Raw genomic sequence first — 17,666 nt, forward strand, 5'->3', positions numbered from 1 at the left:
GCTTCCTCAGAAGGTTGGAAATAGAAATACCTTATGATCCAGCAATGTCTTTACTTGGTATTTACCCACAAGAAATATGAGCCATAAAACAAGTAGATACATGCACACCAATGTTCATAGCAGCACTTTTTATGATAGCAAAAAGATGGAGACAGCCTACGTGCCTATGTGTGGTACATGCACACAATGGAATATTATGCTACCTTGAAGAACAACAAGGAAGCTGTAAGCTACCACATAACATGGATGAATCTCGAGGACATTATGTTGAGTGAAATTAGTCAGTCACAAAAGGAGAAATACTGCATAGGACCACTATTGTAAAAGACTAAGAAAATTGGAGGGTCTGTGCCCAGTCTGCCACTCTATAGCCTGGGCCTGTGGACCCTGGTGTTAAAGAGTAAAACTGTATCTTAGGGAAAAAAAAAAAAAAAGACTAAGAAAAAGAACCCATACTAAAAGGGAAGGGGGATTCTTTGCTGGTTACCGAGATGAGGGGGCTAGGGTATGGGGGAGGGAGGGGAAGGTGGACAACAGGGTAAGAAATAGACACAGGATAGTTTGAGTGCTGGTGAGGGGGACAATACACAAGAAGAGGGAGGGTAATGTAACAACAAGGTGGATGGGAGAATAGTTAGGCAGATTTGCATGGGCTAAGTGGGACACAGTTAAATAATGATGCATGCACAACCTTGGAACAACAGGGCTCTAGGACACAGGGATTGACATGGTTGGAATGGGGAAATGGGGGAACCAATGTTAAGATGCTTGACTGTCTTGAATCTTGGTTTCCCTGGCATATCATTATAAAATAGATACCCAAGGGGGAGAGAAAGGAATAGCCAGAAATATTACCATAGAAAGCTTGTAAGTCTGTCTTTTGCCTATAACTGATTGGAATACCTAAAATGGGGCTACAACTTGCCCAGTAAAGGAGGCTTTCTGTGGAGCTTCTGCATTGCATAAGACCATAGGTGGAACCCTGAACCCCATCCAGAGTCTTCTGAGGTGGGAAATTTCCACTTGAAAGGATAAGCAGACCAGCCTAGAGTGGCTAGAAGAACAGAAGATACTTCTTGAAAGAAAGACTGACAGGAAAAATACAAAACAATAATGAAAGTCCGACTAACTACTACAAGAACAAGGAAGTTGCTCACCCAGGAGACATCAAGGCAAGCGATTGGGTCCCCTCATGGACAACTCCCTTCCAAGACTGAGACTCAATGGGAATACAGTAATGAAGCTGCAAGCTAAGTCCTACAATGTTCAATAGACTCCTGTGAACCCAGGTGGAGACCCGGTTGGCTAGCAGTATGGCAAGACCTGGAGACTCCTGGGCCCAGAGTCAGTGACATAGCCACAGAGGACTAGAATGGAGAATGAAGCATCTGGCAGATAAGAAGAGATGGCATATGCACAAGAACAGCCACACTTACAGATAACACCCAGTTGAACTGGCTTCAATGGCTGGATGATCAGAGCTCAACTAGAAGAAGAAAAAAGAGGAAAAAAAGAGTAATCTGATACAATTTGATGAACTTGACCTATACCTACAGAGGCAGTAGCTCAGAAGAGGGAACTAATCTTTACAGCGAGGATCATTCCCACCCCCTCTATATACAAGGTAGACAGGGATGGGCAACTTGGACATTGGCTACCCAAAATGGGGAGGCTGCAAAGGCTAGATAGAAGTGACTGGCTTACAAGCTTTCAAGAGGGAGCCTATATCCTGAGGGTACAGAAGAAGGTAGAATCTCCACTGAGTAGTATCAATCTGTCTGGGCAGGACTGATGAAAGAAGACAGGGATAGCACTCATGTGGTACAATAGTGAATAATTATATCAGGACTGAATGTGAGGGTTGGAAATAGAAAGGTAGACATTTTGTAGCAAAAGGAAGGGAGTGGTTGACTTTGCAGTCAAGTTGTAGAGGTCCCTGGGACCATCAAGGGAGAAGATTGGGTTGTGGGATCCTACTGGGAGAAACAGTGACACCAGAGATGAAGGCAGAGACAACGTGGAGAGATGGAGCAGCTGGGGACTCTAGACCCAGAGAGGGAGAAGGGCTGTGTGCTGACAACCAGGAGGCAGGCTTGCAGGGTTGGTTGGTTGATGATTATGGATGGGATTGTAACCATGGCAATGAAACGATATAAGATAGGATGAAAGTAAAGCTAATGTTCTCTCATGTAAACTATCATATAATTCACAATAAAACATTTTAAAAAATGAAGAAGAAGAATATCGAAGGAATATACTGACGCACCGTACCAAAAGAAATAAATGCCCAGAACCTTCTGAGGTGGGGCATTCCCAGTTGAAAGGACATGCAGACCAGCCTGGAGTGGCTGGAGGAGCAGAAGATACTTCTTGAAAGAAATACGAGCAGGAAAAACCTAGAACAAAAGTGGCAGTCTGATTGGCTACTACAAGAACAAGCAAGTAGTTCTCTAGGGAGGCGTCAAGGCAAACCTCCCTCCAAGACTGAAGCTCAAAGGGAACACATGAGCAGACATGTAAGCTTGCTGGTAACCACGTTGGTCTACTGGTGAGTGTAAGAGGGGTAGAGGCAGGAGATGTGCGGAAAGCTGGTGCCGAAAGACAGTTCAAAGGCCTTGGGACTCAACTGTATTTTTTATTTCAGTCACTCCTAAGGAAGAAAAATTTGAAGGAATAAAAAGATCTGAACCATACACACACACACACACACACACAAATATATATACTGAGTGCATAGTCATTTATTCCAATTTCAATAAAGAAATTGAGGGCACTTTCCTAGATTTCTGCTTCCATTTTATTTGTATTGCATTAGTAAGGTACTTTGTAGCCTTCAGTTTTCTCATCTGAAAATGAAAATAAATTAGACCACCAGGTCCTGGGAGCTCTGGACCACAAGGTCGGTTTGAACTCACCAGTCACTCCTTGGAAACTCTACACAGGGTCACTGTGAGTCGGAATCGACTCGATACAACAACAACAACCAGGTCCTGGTGTCCTAGAGCCTACTATGAGACAGCCAACTGTGTTAAATAACTAGAAAATATGAACAATTATGGCAATAGGACCAGCTTGGGTGCTGTTCATTCTGTGCTATGGATTGCCTACTAAATGTTGTATTAACTGTCTTGGATCACCGGCTAATTTATTTTAAATGTGATTAATTATTTAAATGTGAGCTCTTTGAATTATTGTTCATTAAAATTATATCATGACCCCCTCAAAAAAGAAAAATAGATATAAATCAAGCCACATAACCTTGCTTTAAGTCATATCCATTTCTCATATAGTACTCTTGAACATTCTCTAACTCACCTTTATCATACATTTAAAAATTCTTTGGACTTATACACATCTGGGAAGTCTGATCATGTGACCTTTCTTGACTGTCTATGCTTCAACAATTCTTTCCTGTTATAAAATTCTGTGATTTACCTAAAACATTAATGAAAGGTGGATCTCTTCTAAACTCATGCCTACATAATCAGATATATGCTTAAATTTGAATTGTTCTGGATATTTCTCCTTTTCCCTTTGTTTTAGATAGGAATTTGCTGACTGACAATGGCAGAAAAAGTCTTAAAGAAGTTAGATATCCTGGATGATCAAGAAAAGATAGTCCTGGCCCACAGAGAAAAGGTTTGTAATGTAAAAATTAAAATTCAGTGTAAAACAGCTAATGAACGTTATTTTTATTTTTTAGTTAACATGCATTCATATGAAGATACATGTAAGAAAACAATTGCATTATTTGAGTCATCTATGAAAGTGAATAATAAATAATAAACATGCATAATAACTCTTATATAGTCACCATGTAGCTATATGATAGCAAACCAGGAGTACTGTATAAAAGAAACTATATTAAACTTGCTGTTGTTGTTAAGTGTCGTTGAGTCAGTTCTGAATCATAGCAACCCTGTATAGCGTTTCTGAGAAGCAACTGGTGAGTTTGAATCACCAACCTTGTGGTTTAACTGAACTTGCAGTCCTGCACTTATCCTATTACACCACACCAGGACTCCATATATTTCCTTTAAAAAAAAAAAAAAAAATTAATGAAATGTAAGACAGACATACATATTGGTCATGAAATTCCCTTTTATATAAATTATAAATTGAGATAACTAAAAAGCTTACCTTTTATTGAATGTTTCCTTTTTGCAAAGCATTTTTCATGTTTTCTCATGTGTTACTAGTAGAACATTGTCTAGAAATTCTTAAATGTTTATGTAATCATCTTTCAAACCTTTTCTTATTTTAAATTATAAAACTAAAGCATGCTTTTAGAAACAAGTCAAGCAATATATAAAGTTGCATAAAGACAATTAATTAACAACCCTTCCCTCTGAGGCAAACAAATATAGGTAGTTGGAGGTTATCCATTCTCATCTTCTTTGGCACTCTTAGAAAGACGTACATTGTTGTTAAGCACCCTCCAGTCAGTTCTGACTCATAGTGACCCTGTGTAGGAGTGTGTAAGGAGTGACTGGTGGGTTTGAACCTCCAACATTGCAGTTAGCATTCCAGTGCTTACCCTACAATCCACACCAGGACTCAAAGATACACATATATGCAAGTTTATCTGTATATACACATTTATTTTTACATGTACATATTCATAATATAAATATGTATATACATGTATACATATATGAATGTAGATTTTCTTTGATTTTGATTTTTTAATGACAAAAAAGGGGATAATAGATAACATGCAAATCATATTGCTATTACTTCTTTATCTGTTTTGAAATAATTAAATACTCACAGGAAATTGCAAAAGTTATAGTATCCATGCCCTTCACCCAGCCTTTCCCAATGGTGACAACACATTAGTTGTAGTACAATATTAAAATATTGAAAAATCAGTATAAACTGCGGTACAGACCTTATTCCATTTTCATCATTATTCTTTAACCTATATTCATTTGTATATGTATGTATATGTGTGTGTGTAGTTTTATACTGTTTTATCCCATGGAAGTGGAATCCTGGTGTTGCTCTGTGGGATAATGTACTGGACCACAAGTCAGTTTGAACCACAAGGCTGGCAGTTCAAGCTCACCAGCTGCTCCTTGGAAACCCTATACAGGGTCGCTATGAGTCGGAATTGACTCAAAGGCACTTAACAACAACATGACTACTTAAAGTGAGTCTCTTCTGAGAACTCGATAGAGTAGACTGAGTTATGAGGTCTATCAGCTCTTAGGTGGAATCAAAGAGATTTTATTCCCAGCCTTGTGTGATTCTAGGAAATTGTTCAGCCTACTACTTTCTGTGGTTTTCTTTTACAGTTTTACTTCAGGCATGTGCAGATCATTTCTTAGTTCAACACTCAAGGGGCCCCTCTTCCAATCTCTAGAGTTCTCTCTGTGCAGCTATCTCCTCTCAATCAGTGTGCCCTGCAAGTTCTGGCTGACTTGTTGATTGTTATTGTTAACAATAACACCACGACACATAACAACAACAAACAAGTCGGTTCCCACTAATAGCAACCCTGTATACGGTTTCCAAGGAGCGGCTGGTGAGCTTGAACTGCCCAGCTTGCAGTTCAAACCAACTTTACAGCCCAGCACATTAACCTGCAGTGCCACACCCTCCCTGAACTCTGGTTTCTGCCTCTTAGATTCAGAAAGACCAAGACCCACACTCATCTGGGTCTCCTCTCCCTTGTGAATTTTAGAGTTGGGGGAAACCATAGATACAAAAAGAGGGGCTGTAGTCACAAAAATGGCCTAAAAAGGTTGATACTTATGCCCAAATTCAAGCATGTAATCCTTTTCTATTATAGCCGTGCACATAAATTCCTTGTATATGTGTGTTAACAAAGTGAGATGTATTTTTATCCTTTCCACTGAGGATTTTACCCAGGTATAAGTGCAAGTTTGTTTGTTTGTTTTCACAGTTTTTGACTTTGGCTTTCTTGTAGATAAACAGACTTCAGAGTGGAAGGAGAAAGTCTTTGAATACTACCCTGACATTTGATTTTCATTTGGAATTTGCACAGCCTATTACTAAATCAGCACTTAAGACAGTATCAAAAATCAGGGAAAACAAGTCAAATGAGATTAAAAAACAAAGAAGGTAACTATTATAATTACCCCAAACTTTCAATTTGGTGTTTAAAAGCATTACTGTACATTTGTTTTAGATGCAAGCTGTATTAAATTTAAGCTTTATCAAATATTTCATGATGGTTATAAGTTAAAATATTATATATTAGCATTCTTAATATACTTGTTAGGTGCTGTGAAGTCGGTTTTTATTCATTGTGACCCTTTATCAGAAACTATAAATGTTTGCAGGAGCAGAAAGCCTCATATTTCTCCCACTGAGGGGCTGGTGGGCTTGAACCTTGTGTTTCGCAGTCCTGTGCTTATCCTACTGAGCCATGTTGTAGTTGTTGTTAAGTGCCGTCGAGTCAGTTCTGAACCATAACAATCCTGTATAGGGTTTCCGAGGAGCAGCTGGTGAGCCTAACCACCGACCTTGCAGTTCAAACGGCTTTGGAGTCTGGCGTATTAACCTACAGCACCAGGGCTCCTACTGAGCCATTTGTTGTTGTTGTTAGGTGCTATCGAGTTAGTACCAACTCATAGTGACCATATGTACAACAGAACGAAATACTGCCCGGACCTGGGACAACTTCACAATTGTTGCCATGCTTGAGTCCACTGATGCTGCCACTTTGCCAATCCATCTCATTGAGGGTCTCCCTCTTTTTCTCTGACCTTCCACCTTACCAACCATGATATCCTTCTCCAGCAACTGGTCCAAGAGTCCGAATTATGAGAGACGAACTTTGGCCATCCTAACCTCCAAGGAGCACTTTAGCTGCACTTCTTCCAACACAGATTTGTTGGTACTTTGGGCAGCCCATTGCACTTTCAATATTCTCTGATTTCTCGGCTGCTGTTACCATGAGTGTTGATAGTTCATCCAAGAACAATGAATTCCTTGGCAACTTCAATCTTTTCTCCATTGATAAGAATGTTGCTTACTGGTCCAGCGGTGAGGATTTTTGTTTTCTTCACATTGAGATGCAATCCATACCAAAGGCTATGCTCTTAGATCTTCATCAGTAAATACTTTAAGTCTTCTTCACTTTCAGCAAGTAAGGGTATCATCTGCGTATTGCAGGTTATTAATGAGCCATAGATTTCCCTTAATACACATGGTTAACTGGCTGTGTGCCATGGCATTGGTTCTGACTCACAGTGACCCAGTATAGGGTTTCTGAAGCTTACAATATATTTATCATAATACTTCACTAATATATTGTTGTTGTTAGGTACTAACAAGTCGGTACCAACTCAAAGCAACCCCATGTACAACAGAACAAAACACTGCTGCCACAGTGCCATTCCATCTAATTGAGGGTCTTCCTCTTTGTCTCTGACCTCCACTTTACCAAACATGATAACTTTCTCCAGTGACTGGTCCCTCCTGACAGTATTTCTGAAGTATATGAGAGACGAAATCTGGGCATTCTGGTTTCCAAGGGGCATTCTGGCTGTACTTCTTCCAACACAGATTGGTTTGTTCTTTTGGCAGCCCATGGCACTTTCAATATTCTCCGCCAACACCATAACTCAAATGCATCCATTCTTCTACAGTCTTCCTAATTCACTGTCCAACTTTCACATGAATATGAGGTTATTGAAATTATCCTGGATTGGATCAGATGCACCTTAGTCCTTAAACTGATATCTTTACTCTTTAACACTTTAAAGAGGTTTCGTGTAGCAGATTTTGCCTAATGCAATAAATACATCATTTGATTTCTCAAAGGAGCATAGTGGTTACAAGTCGGACTGCCAACCTCAAGGTCAGCAGTTCAAAACCACCAGCTGTTCCGCGGGAGAAAGATGAGGCGTTCTGCTCCTGTAAAGATTTACAGCCTCGGAAACCCTGTGCAGGGTAACTATGAGTCGGAACCGACTCCACGACACATAACAACAACAGCAACTTCCATGAGGGCTGATGGTTGATATGAGTAAAATGGAGTCTTTGACAATTTGAATCTTTCTCCATTTGTATGGATGTTGTTTATTGGTCCAATGTTGAGGGGTTTTGTCTTCTTTACACTGAGGTGCAACCCATACCAAAGGCTGTGGTCTTTGATCTTCATCAGTAAGTATTTTAAGTCCTTTTCACTTTCAACAAGCAAGGTTGTATCATCTGCATATCACAGGTTGTTATTCTTCCTCCAATCCTGATGCCACGTTTTTCTTCAAATAATCCAGCTTTCTTGAATTATGTGCTCAGCATACAGATTGAATAAGTTTGGTGAAAAAATACAACCCTGGCATACACCTTAGTTAATTTTTAAAGCATTCGGTGTTCCTTTGTTCTGTTTGAACAGTTGTCACTTGGTACAGGTTCCTCATGAGCACAATTAAGTGCTCAGGAATACTTATTCTCCACAGTGTTGTCCTTAGCTTGTCATGATCCACACAAAAGGCTTTGTGTAGTCAATAAAGCACAGGTAAACATCTTTCTGGTATTCTCTGCTTTCATTCAAGATTCATCTTACATGAGCAATGATATTCCTTGTTTCACGTCCTTGTCTGAATCCATCTTGAACCTTTAGTGATTCTCTGTCAATGTACATTTGCAGCCATTTTTGGATTGTCTTTAGAATGAGAGCCAAAATATGACTTTGAACATATCTCATCTAAATTTAGAGATCATATGAAGAACAGATCTGATAGCAAAATTGTACTTGTATGAGATAGTAATGATATTGTCTGTTGACTTTGCCATTCTGTTGGGTCACCTCTCTTTGGAATGGGCACAGATATAGATCTCTTGCAGTCAGTTGGCCAGGTAGTTATCTTCCAAACTTCTTGGCATAGATAAGTGAGTACATTCAGTGCTTCATCAGTTTGTTGAAAGATTTTAATTTGTAGTCTGTCTCACCATTCTCCCTCAGAGCAGCTGGAGGATTTGAACTGCTGATCTTTTGGTTAGCAAACCCAACTGGTAGCTCAATATGCTACCAAGGCTTCTCCTTCTTGATTGTGTGTTTGATCATTTTCAGACTGAAGAAGTTGGTAGAGTTCTTCAGTTTGATCATCACTGACTTTAGTGGTTGGTGCATAAATTTGAATAACAGTGATATTAACTGGTCTTCCTTATAGGTATATGAATAATATCCTATCACAGACAGCATTGTACTTCAAGACAAATTTTTTTATTATTGTTTAATATAAACCTTTGTTAAACTAAAATATCAAAATGTGAAGCTATTGCTTCTGGACATCTAGGTCAAAACAATTTTTATGTTATTTATTTTTCTTATTTACAGACCCTCTCCCTCCCTGAGTCCAGAGACCCCATCTGCTCCTTCTCTCCACATCATTGTCTTTGCCTCCATCCCTGGTGTCACTGCCTCCCCAGACAAGGTCCTGCACTTTGCTTTTCTCCCTTAATGGTTCTAGGGATCTCTACTCCTAGACTGCAAAATCAGCCACTCCCCTCCATTTGTTATAAGACATTTACATTTACCTTTCCAACACTCACTGTCAGACCTGATATCAATCATTCCCTATTGAACCACAAGAGTCCTATCCCCCTCACCTTTTATCAACCCAATCCAGACAGGTTGGAAAAAACTCAGTGGAGATTCTACCTTTACCCATACCCTCTGGAACTAGGTTCCTTATTGAAATCTTGTAAGCCAGTCACTTCTTGCCTTCCATTTTGGGTAGCCAATGTCATAAGTTCCCCATCCTTGTCAACCCTGTATACCAAGGGGGTAGGAATGATCCTCACTGTAAAGATTTGTTTGCTGCTTTGTCATACTACATCCACAAGCATAGATCAAGTTCATCCAATTGTAGTGGGTTACTTTTTTTTCTTCTTCTTCTTTCTTCCTTTAGTCATGTTCTGATCATCCAGCCATTGATGCCAGGTCAAATGGGTATTATCTGCAAGTGTGGGTGTTCTTGTGCATCTACCCTCACTTCATATCAGCTGTATCTATCTTGTTTGATTACTCCGGTAGCACTTTCCTGACTCTTCCTTATTTTCATCCACCCCTTTTCAGAGCATTTGAATTTGTTTTCATATCATTCTTCTGAATTCCTTCTCAGGCAGATCCAGAGCCTGCTCTTCTACTGGAAAGTCTGTGTCTTCTTCCAGCTCATTTGTCAGTTACTTCTTTCTGTTTTTGGACATGTGTTGAGATCTTTAATTGTACTTTCTTTGACATTTTCAGTAGTTATATGGGGTTTTAATGTTTAAATAGATGTATGTTGTTTTGTTGTTAAGTTCACTGTCTCCTGGTGGATATGATCTGGAGATAGGCTTCCCTTTTCACATGTAATGTCTAGCAACTGGTATTGGCTCTTGTCCAGATGGTGGGATATTACAGGGTATGCTTGTAGCTTGGCTATATGAGCACAGTTGCTGTCTTTTCTTGGGTAAGGTATGGGTAGAAAGCTCCCACCCCTGGGAATAGAGTGAAGTCAAAAAGAACAAAGGCAGAAACAACATAAAAGCAGAGACAGAAACCACCAATCAAAACGAAAAATACAATTGTACTTGACTGTCCAGTGGCCTTTGCTGAGCAGGCAGAGATAAAATGTCCCACCCAGGTCAACTTTGGGGTTGGTTCCCAGAGTCAGACATCATAAGAAGCAGCCTTCAGGATTCCTCTCTTTGCCATGGGAAAATTGTGTGTGCAATGCTGGACCCTTTTAAGGGTAAGCTCTCGCCCACCTGAAGGCATCTGGGCTGGACAGTGAGAGTGCGATCAGAGTGAAAAGGAAAGATACATGAAAAATGAAAAGTGAAAGATGAAAAATCGGTCACACCTCTCCTTCCAGACGTGCAACTCTGCAGCGTCTAGGGCTGAGTCACTGCCTCAGCTTGGCTGTGGCCCCGCCCTGCAACCTCAGGGCCTCCGACCACCCGGATCAATTCAGAAATTGCCATATTTTGCTTCTACAGGCATATTTCTCCACAGGTGGGTGTGGGAAACTGGCGTCCAGAGCCTTAGACAAGATCCAAAACACCGCCGCTGGCTGTCCCACTCTTTCTCTGTCTCTTCTGTACTTTTGCAAAATAGCTTTTATCATCTGTCTCTGCTTCACTTGCCCCCAAACTGGAAGTAAGACAAATCTTGATACATTCTTTTTGATGATAAATGTGATGTAATTCCTCTTCAATTTGTCATTCCGGGCATAGTAAATTGGACAAGATGTCAAAAACATTTTGTCAGATTCAAATTGGCCAATATCAGTGCATTTCAGCTTCAGCCTGAACTTGCAATATGAGTAATTGATGGTCTGTTCCACCGTCTGCCCGTGGTCTTGGTTTGGCTGATGATAGGGAGCTTTTCCACCATCTCTTTCCACAGATGTAGTCAATTTGATTTCTGTGTATACCATGTGGTAAAGCCCATTTGTATAGTTGTCCTTTTATGTTGTTTAGAAAAAGGTATTTACAATGAAGAAGTCATTGGTCTTGCAAAATTCTATCATGTGATCTCCAGCATCATTTCTAACATCATTTCCAACTACTGATCCTTCCTGTTTGTTTCCAACCTCTGCATTCCAAACACCAGTAATTATCAGTACAACTTGATAGCATTGTTTGATCAGTTTCAGACTGAAGAAGTTGATAGAATTCTTCAATTTTGTCATCACTGACTTTAGTAGTTGGTGCAAATATTTGAATAATAGAGGTATTAACTGGTCTTTCTTATAGGCATATGGATATCATCCTATCACGGACAGTGTTGTACGTCAAGACAGACCTTGATATGTGGTTTTTGATGATGAATGTAATGCCATTCCTCATCAATTTGTCACTCCCATGATAGTAAACCATGTAATTGTCAGATTTAAAATGGCCAATGCTAGTCCACTGCAGTTCACTAATGCTTAGGATATCAATGTTTATGCATTCCATTTCATTTTTGACAATTTCAAGTTTTCCTAGATTCATACTTTGTACATTCCATGTTCTGATTGTTACTGGATGTTTACAGCTGTTTCTCTTCATTTTGAGTTGTGCCCCATCAGCAAATGAAGGTCTTGAAGGCTTTACTCCATTTGAGTCATCACGGTAAACTCTACTTTGAGGAGGCAGCTCTTCCTCAGTTGTGTATTGAGTGCCTTCCAACCTGCGGGGCTCATCTTCTGGCACTATATCTGACAATACTCCGGTACTGCTCACCATGTTTCAAAAGTCAATATTCTGGTGCTATCTGACAGTGTTCTACTGCTATTCATAAGGTTTTCAGTGACTAAATACTCGGAAGTAATCTGTCTCTCCTTCCTTGTCTGTCTTCATTTGGAAGCTCATCTGGAACCTGTCCACCATGGTTGACCCTGCTGGTATTTAAAATACCCGTGGCATAGCTCCCAGAATCACAGAGACACACAAACCACCACAGTATGACAAACTGAGTGAAAAGTCATGGTCACTAACATAGATAATCATTACTATTCTGAATTTTTTTTTAAAGTTTTTCTTGTGCCCAAAATTAATGCCAGGCTTTATTTGAAGCTTTAACTGATATAGCTTAAGAAAAACATATGTATTCAGCTTGGTAAACTAAATAAAACAATCTCTCTGAGTAATTAATTAAAAGTCACATTGTTCTTTCACTGGCATATGGATGCATATGTGATACAATTTTTCCGGGCATTAGAAATGTAGAGAAGATCCAAGCAAAAGAACCAAGATGTAGAATCTATAGAACTTCCCATCAATTGGATGTTAGTGGTATTGTGGCGAATCTTATTTTATTTATTCTGTGGAACAACCCAATGTGCTAAGTGCATTTGTACAGATGAAAAAGTCAAGTTCACACAGCTAACAAGAGATAAAGGCTAAATTTAAACCCTAGATATCTGATTTCAAATGCACTTTTTTTATCGCCACCCCATTCAATAGGATTTTATCAAGCTTCCTGGCTTTGAAGGTTAGGTACATTAGGGTACTTTGTATGTAGGGAAAGAATATGCTAGAAAGAGCAGGTTGGGGTTGAGTGGGAGTAGAAGGGGCTGAGCTTAATTTTGGATGTGTTAAGTTTCAGATGTCTGTTGGTGTTCAGGTGCTGGAAGACATTTGTACAAAGAAGTCAGAGCAAAAGCAAAATAAGATGATTTGGACTGTTCTAGCTAATACTATCATTTTGCTTGTAGGTATTAGTAAACACAAAATACTGCTTACTCAGACTCTTCTCATTTATGATAATTGGTATATCATAATTTGTTTTCATTATGGAGACATATGTTCAGAAAAAGTTGTTTATCTCTAGCAAAAATAAATATTAATGGTTTGCATAATTCAGTTTTATCATAAAATTCATATATTGCAACTTTGTTCTCATTTACATGGATATAGCAATAATGTTACTTCAAAATCATTTAGAGAACTAGCCATATTAAAGCAAAAATGGCCCTTAGTCACCCTGCAGGTCTGGAACTGAACTCACCTGTGGCTCAGTTTTCAGCCAAACAATACACAGGTATGTGGGGGGGAAGGGTGGAAATAGCACTAATGAGGTATGCACAACTAGAATAATCAGTTATTTGAGATCAAAAGTTTTTTTTTTTAATCAAAAAGTTGTTTGAGGACAAAAAGTTTGTCAGGGGTTAAGGAAGGATGAATGGAAATAGGAAACAGAGGAAGTGGGGTAAGTGATGTAATATCGAGGGGACTGCATGTTGAATGGAAAACTGATGTCTACTCAGTAAACCTACACTGAATCACAATAAAAAATGCTATTTAAAAAATAAAAACATAATAGAAAATAAAAAGTAAGATTGTAAATAAAATGAAGTGGAAGTTCAAAACAGAAAAGAATACTTACAATGGAAATTGGAAACATGGGGAATTAAAAAATATTTTTATATACTCATATGCCTTGATGAAACAATATAAAGTTAGTGATTCAGTAGATAAATTATAGGCAATAAATAATATGATTTTTTGGTAATATTTTGTAATGTGGTACTTAAGACTACTTCATAAGTATTTTAAAAAGACGTTAACAAACCTGTGTTAGTCACAGTATAACCCATGAACAGCTGAGTAATGTTCCCTACACACTTCTTCCAAGACAGATTTGTTAGTCCTTTTAGCAGTTCATGATATATTTAGCATTCTTAACAACTCTACAATCCAAAGACATCAATTATTCTTCATTTTTCCTTTTTCATTATCTAGTTTCACATGTATGAGGATATTGAAAACATTACTTGGGTCAGGTAACATCTTTGTTATACTTTTGCAGCAGATTTTCCCAGTGCAATATGTTGTTTGATTTCTTGACTGTTGCTCCCATGGGTGTTGATTGTGGAACTAAGAAAAATGAAATCCCTGACAACTTCAATCTTTCCCCCATTTATAATGATATTACTCATTAATCCAGATGTGATGATTTTTGTTTTCTTCATGTAATCAATACTGAAGGCAGTAATCTTTGGTCTTCATCAATAAATGCTTCAAGTTTTCTTTGCTTTCAGCAAGCAAGGTTGTGCCATCTGTATATTACAAGCTGTTAATGAGTCTTCTCCAAACCTGAAGCCAAGTTTCTCTTCAAATAGTCCAACCTCTCAAATTATTTGCACTGTATACAGCTTGAAAAAGTATGATAAAAGGATACAGTGCTGATGGACACTCTTCCTGATTTTAAACCACCAAGTAGCTCCTTATTCAGTTCAATCAAATACATCTTGGCTTTTTATTATTTACATTAAATTTCTCTAAATCTTGGGATTCAGCCCTTGGTCATATAAATTATGTTACTTATAAATTTGAATTAACAATCTACACTGATGTTTACAAAACTCACTCCTTTACTAAGTCATGACACCAGATTACATTCTCAATTTTCAAGTAGCCTAAATCTTGTATTATAACAGCCACTACCTGAAAACTTTAAAGGAGCTCTGGTAGCGTAATGGCTACGAATTGGGCTGCTAATCTCACAGTCAGCAGTTTGAGGGAGGAAGATGAGGTTTTCTGCTCCCGTAAAGATTTACTGCCTCAGAAACCCTATGCAGGGTCCTTATGAGTCGGTACCAACTCCATGGCATATAACAACAACCTGTTAACTTTCCCTTTTCTCATTTTTTACCTCTATCCTCTTACTAAGGAGTCCTGGTAACATAATCCACATGCTAGCCACAAGGTCAACAGTGCAAATCCACCTGTGGTTCTGGGGGAGAAAGATGAGGCTTTCTGCTCCCATCTGTTTACAGCCTCAGAAACCCTATATAAGGTTACTATGGGTTAGAATTGACTCAATGTCACACTACCACCATCACCCTCCTGCCAATTCTGGAACCATCTTGTGAGCAACTTGATTAACAGAAGACCCCCAGAATTTTCTTCTCTCTGGGTCTAATACCTGCCCTGTTTCTTTGTTGTTGTAGTTTTTGAAATCACCTTTCATTGCTTTTCTTTGTTTATACTTTATTCTATTTCTTCCCCTCTCTCCTTTACCTTCCTTTTTTATTTTCTGCCTCTCCTTTCATTCTTATTTCATTTCTTCATTTCTCTTCTCCCTTTTCCTCTTATATTTTTTCTTGTGCTCTTTCTTTATTTCAAGAGGTAGCATATGATCAAGAGCCAATGATACTAAAGGAGGAAGTCCAAGGTGCATTGAAGGAATTGGCAAAGAACAAGGCACCAGGAATTGATGGAATAAAAATTGAAATCTTTCAAGAAAGTGAGGCAGCACTAGAGACACTCATCTCTGCCAAGAAATCTGGAAGACAACTATCTGGCTGACTGATTGGAAGAGATCCATATTTGTGCCCATTCCAAAGAGAGGTGACCTAACAAAATGCGAAAATCATTGGACAATCTCTTTGATATCCCAGGCAAGTAAGGTTTTACTAAAGGTAATACAGAAATGGCTGCAAGCATACATTGACAGAAAACTTCCAGAGGTTCAAGCCGGATTCAGAAGAGACTGAGGAATGAGGGATATCATTGCTGATGTCTGATGGATCTTGGCTGAAAGCTGAGAATACCAGAAAGATGTTTACCTGTGCTTTATTGACTACGCAAAGGCTTTCGATTGTGTGGATCATGACAAACTATGGACAACATTGCTAAGTATGAGTATTCCAGAACACTTAATTGTACTCATGAGGAATCTGTACCTGGACCAAGAGGCAGCTGTTCGAACAGAACATGGGAACACTGAATGGTGTAAAATTAAACAAGGTGTGCGACAAAGTTGTATTCTTTCACCATACTTATTCAACCTGTATGCTCAGCAAATAATCTGAGAAGCTGGGTTCTATGAAGAAAAACGTGGCATCAGGATTGGAGGAAGACTAATTAATAACCTGCGATATGCAGATGATACAAGCTTGCAAGCTTAAAGTGAAGAGGACTTAAAACATTTACTGATGAAGATCAAAGAGCACAGCCTTTGGTATGGATTACATCTCAATGTCAAGAAAACAAAAATCCTCACCACTGGATCAATAAACAACATTCTTATCTTATATTTACTAATATTTCAGCTCTCACTCCATCAGCCCCGATCTTTTATATTTTGTGCTATAGTAATATTAATGTGCTGTTGTTAAGTGCTGTTGAGTCCATTCTGATTCATTGTGACCTTGTATAGAGTTTCTGAGGAGTGGCTGGTGAGTTTGAACCACGAAGCTTGCAGTTCAGATCAATCTTTTGGACCAATGCTTATCCTACGGCACGACACCAAGACTCCAATATTAATATAACCACATCCAAATCTGTATTTATATTACTTCACCACATTTCTCCAAACTTATTTTGGGTGTTAGTTTTGTAAATTAACTGTTTATTTTAACTTAGATTAATATTTATCTCTTCCAGGTCTGTTTCCTTCAAAAGTGAGCCTGAACTTAAAAATAGTGATTCTGAAAATTCAAATTTTGTTCCAGAAAATGCAAAAACACAAGAAAATAAATCAATAGGTAATTCTTTATGTAGCATAATATCTACTTTAATTTTGAGAGTGGCTTATTAATTGGAGTTTTATTATTTATTAATGTGTGTCTTAAAAGTTCATGAGAATTTGATGCTGTTGTTATAGGCATTTGCATGAAAGAATATGAGTAATAAGTAAAATGTAAAAGATTTCACAATGAGCTATAAGAGTTTCCTGAAAGGAAGAACTGTTAAATATCAGAATGGACACTTAATAGAATTCACAGTATAAGAACATATTTTTTATTTTTATAGAGCTTGTTTTTTTTAAAAAAGAAAATTTTTGAATTCCATTTCAGCTCGATTCTAAAAGTTTTATTGTTATTGCTAGTATGTACATATATGTTGTTGTTGTCAAGTGTCATTGAGTTGGTGCTGACCCCATAGCGACTCAATATATGGTTTTCAAGGAGCAACTAATTAGTTTGAACCACTGAACTTGCAGTTCAAATCGACTTTGCAATCCAGGGCAGTAACCCACAGCACTACACTAGGACTCCCTATAAATATATACATTGTTGTTGTTGTTGTTGTTGTTGTGTGCCTTTGAGTCAATTCTAACTCATTGTGACCCTGTATAGGGTTTCTGAGGAGTAGCTGGTAACTTTGAACCACCAACCTTGCAGTTCAAACTGACCCTGAGGTCGGGTGCTTATCCTATGATGCCACACCAAGTCTCCATATACATATGTAAGTATAGATAGATAGATAGA

The 17,666-nt window shown here is 38.5% G+C and overlaps 1 protein-coding gene across 1 annotated transcript in view; it reads left to right on the plus strand.

Moving 5' to 3' along the window:
• Positions 1–3,564: 3,564 nt before the first annotated feature.
• Positions 3,565–17,666, plus strand: part of LOC102832235 (chromosome unknown open reading frame, human C1orf141) — a 48,262-nt gene continuing 34,160 nt past the window's right edge. Inside the window, exons 1-3 of the mRNA XM_006862497.1 lie at positions 3,565–3,639; positions 5,933–6,087; positions 16,840–16,940. Of these exons, the coding sequence (XP_006862559.1) occupies positions 3,565–3,639; positions 5,933–6,087; positions 16,840–16,940 (331 nt within the window). The remainder of the gene's footprint in view (positions 3,640–5,932; positions 6,088–16,839; positions 16,941–17,666) is intronic.

The sequence above is a fragment of the Chrysochloris asiatica genome, unplaced genomic scaffold, assembly GCF_000296735.1.
Source record: "Chrysochloris asiatica unplaced genomic scaffold, ChrAsi1.0 scaffold00048, whole genome shotgun sequence".
Classification (NCBI taxonomy): domain Eukaryota; kingdom Metazoa; phylum Chordata; class Mammalia; order Afrosoricida; family Chrysochloridae; genus Chrysochloris; species Chrysochloris asiatica.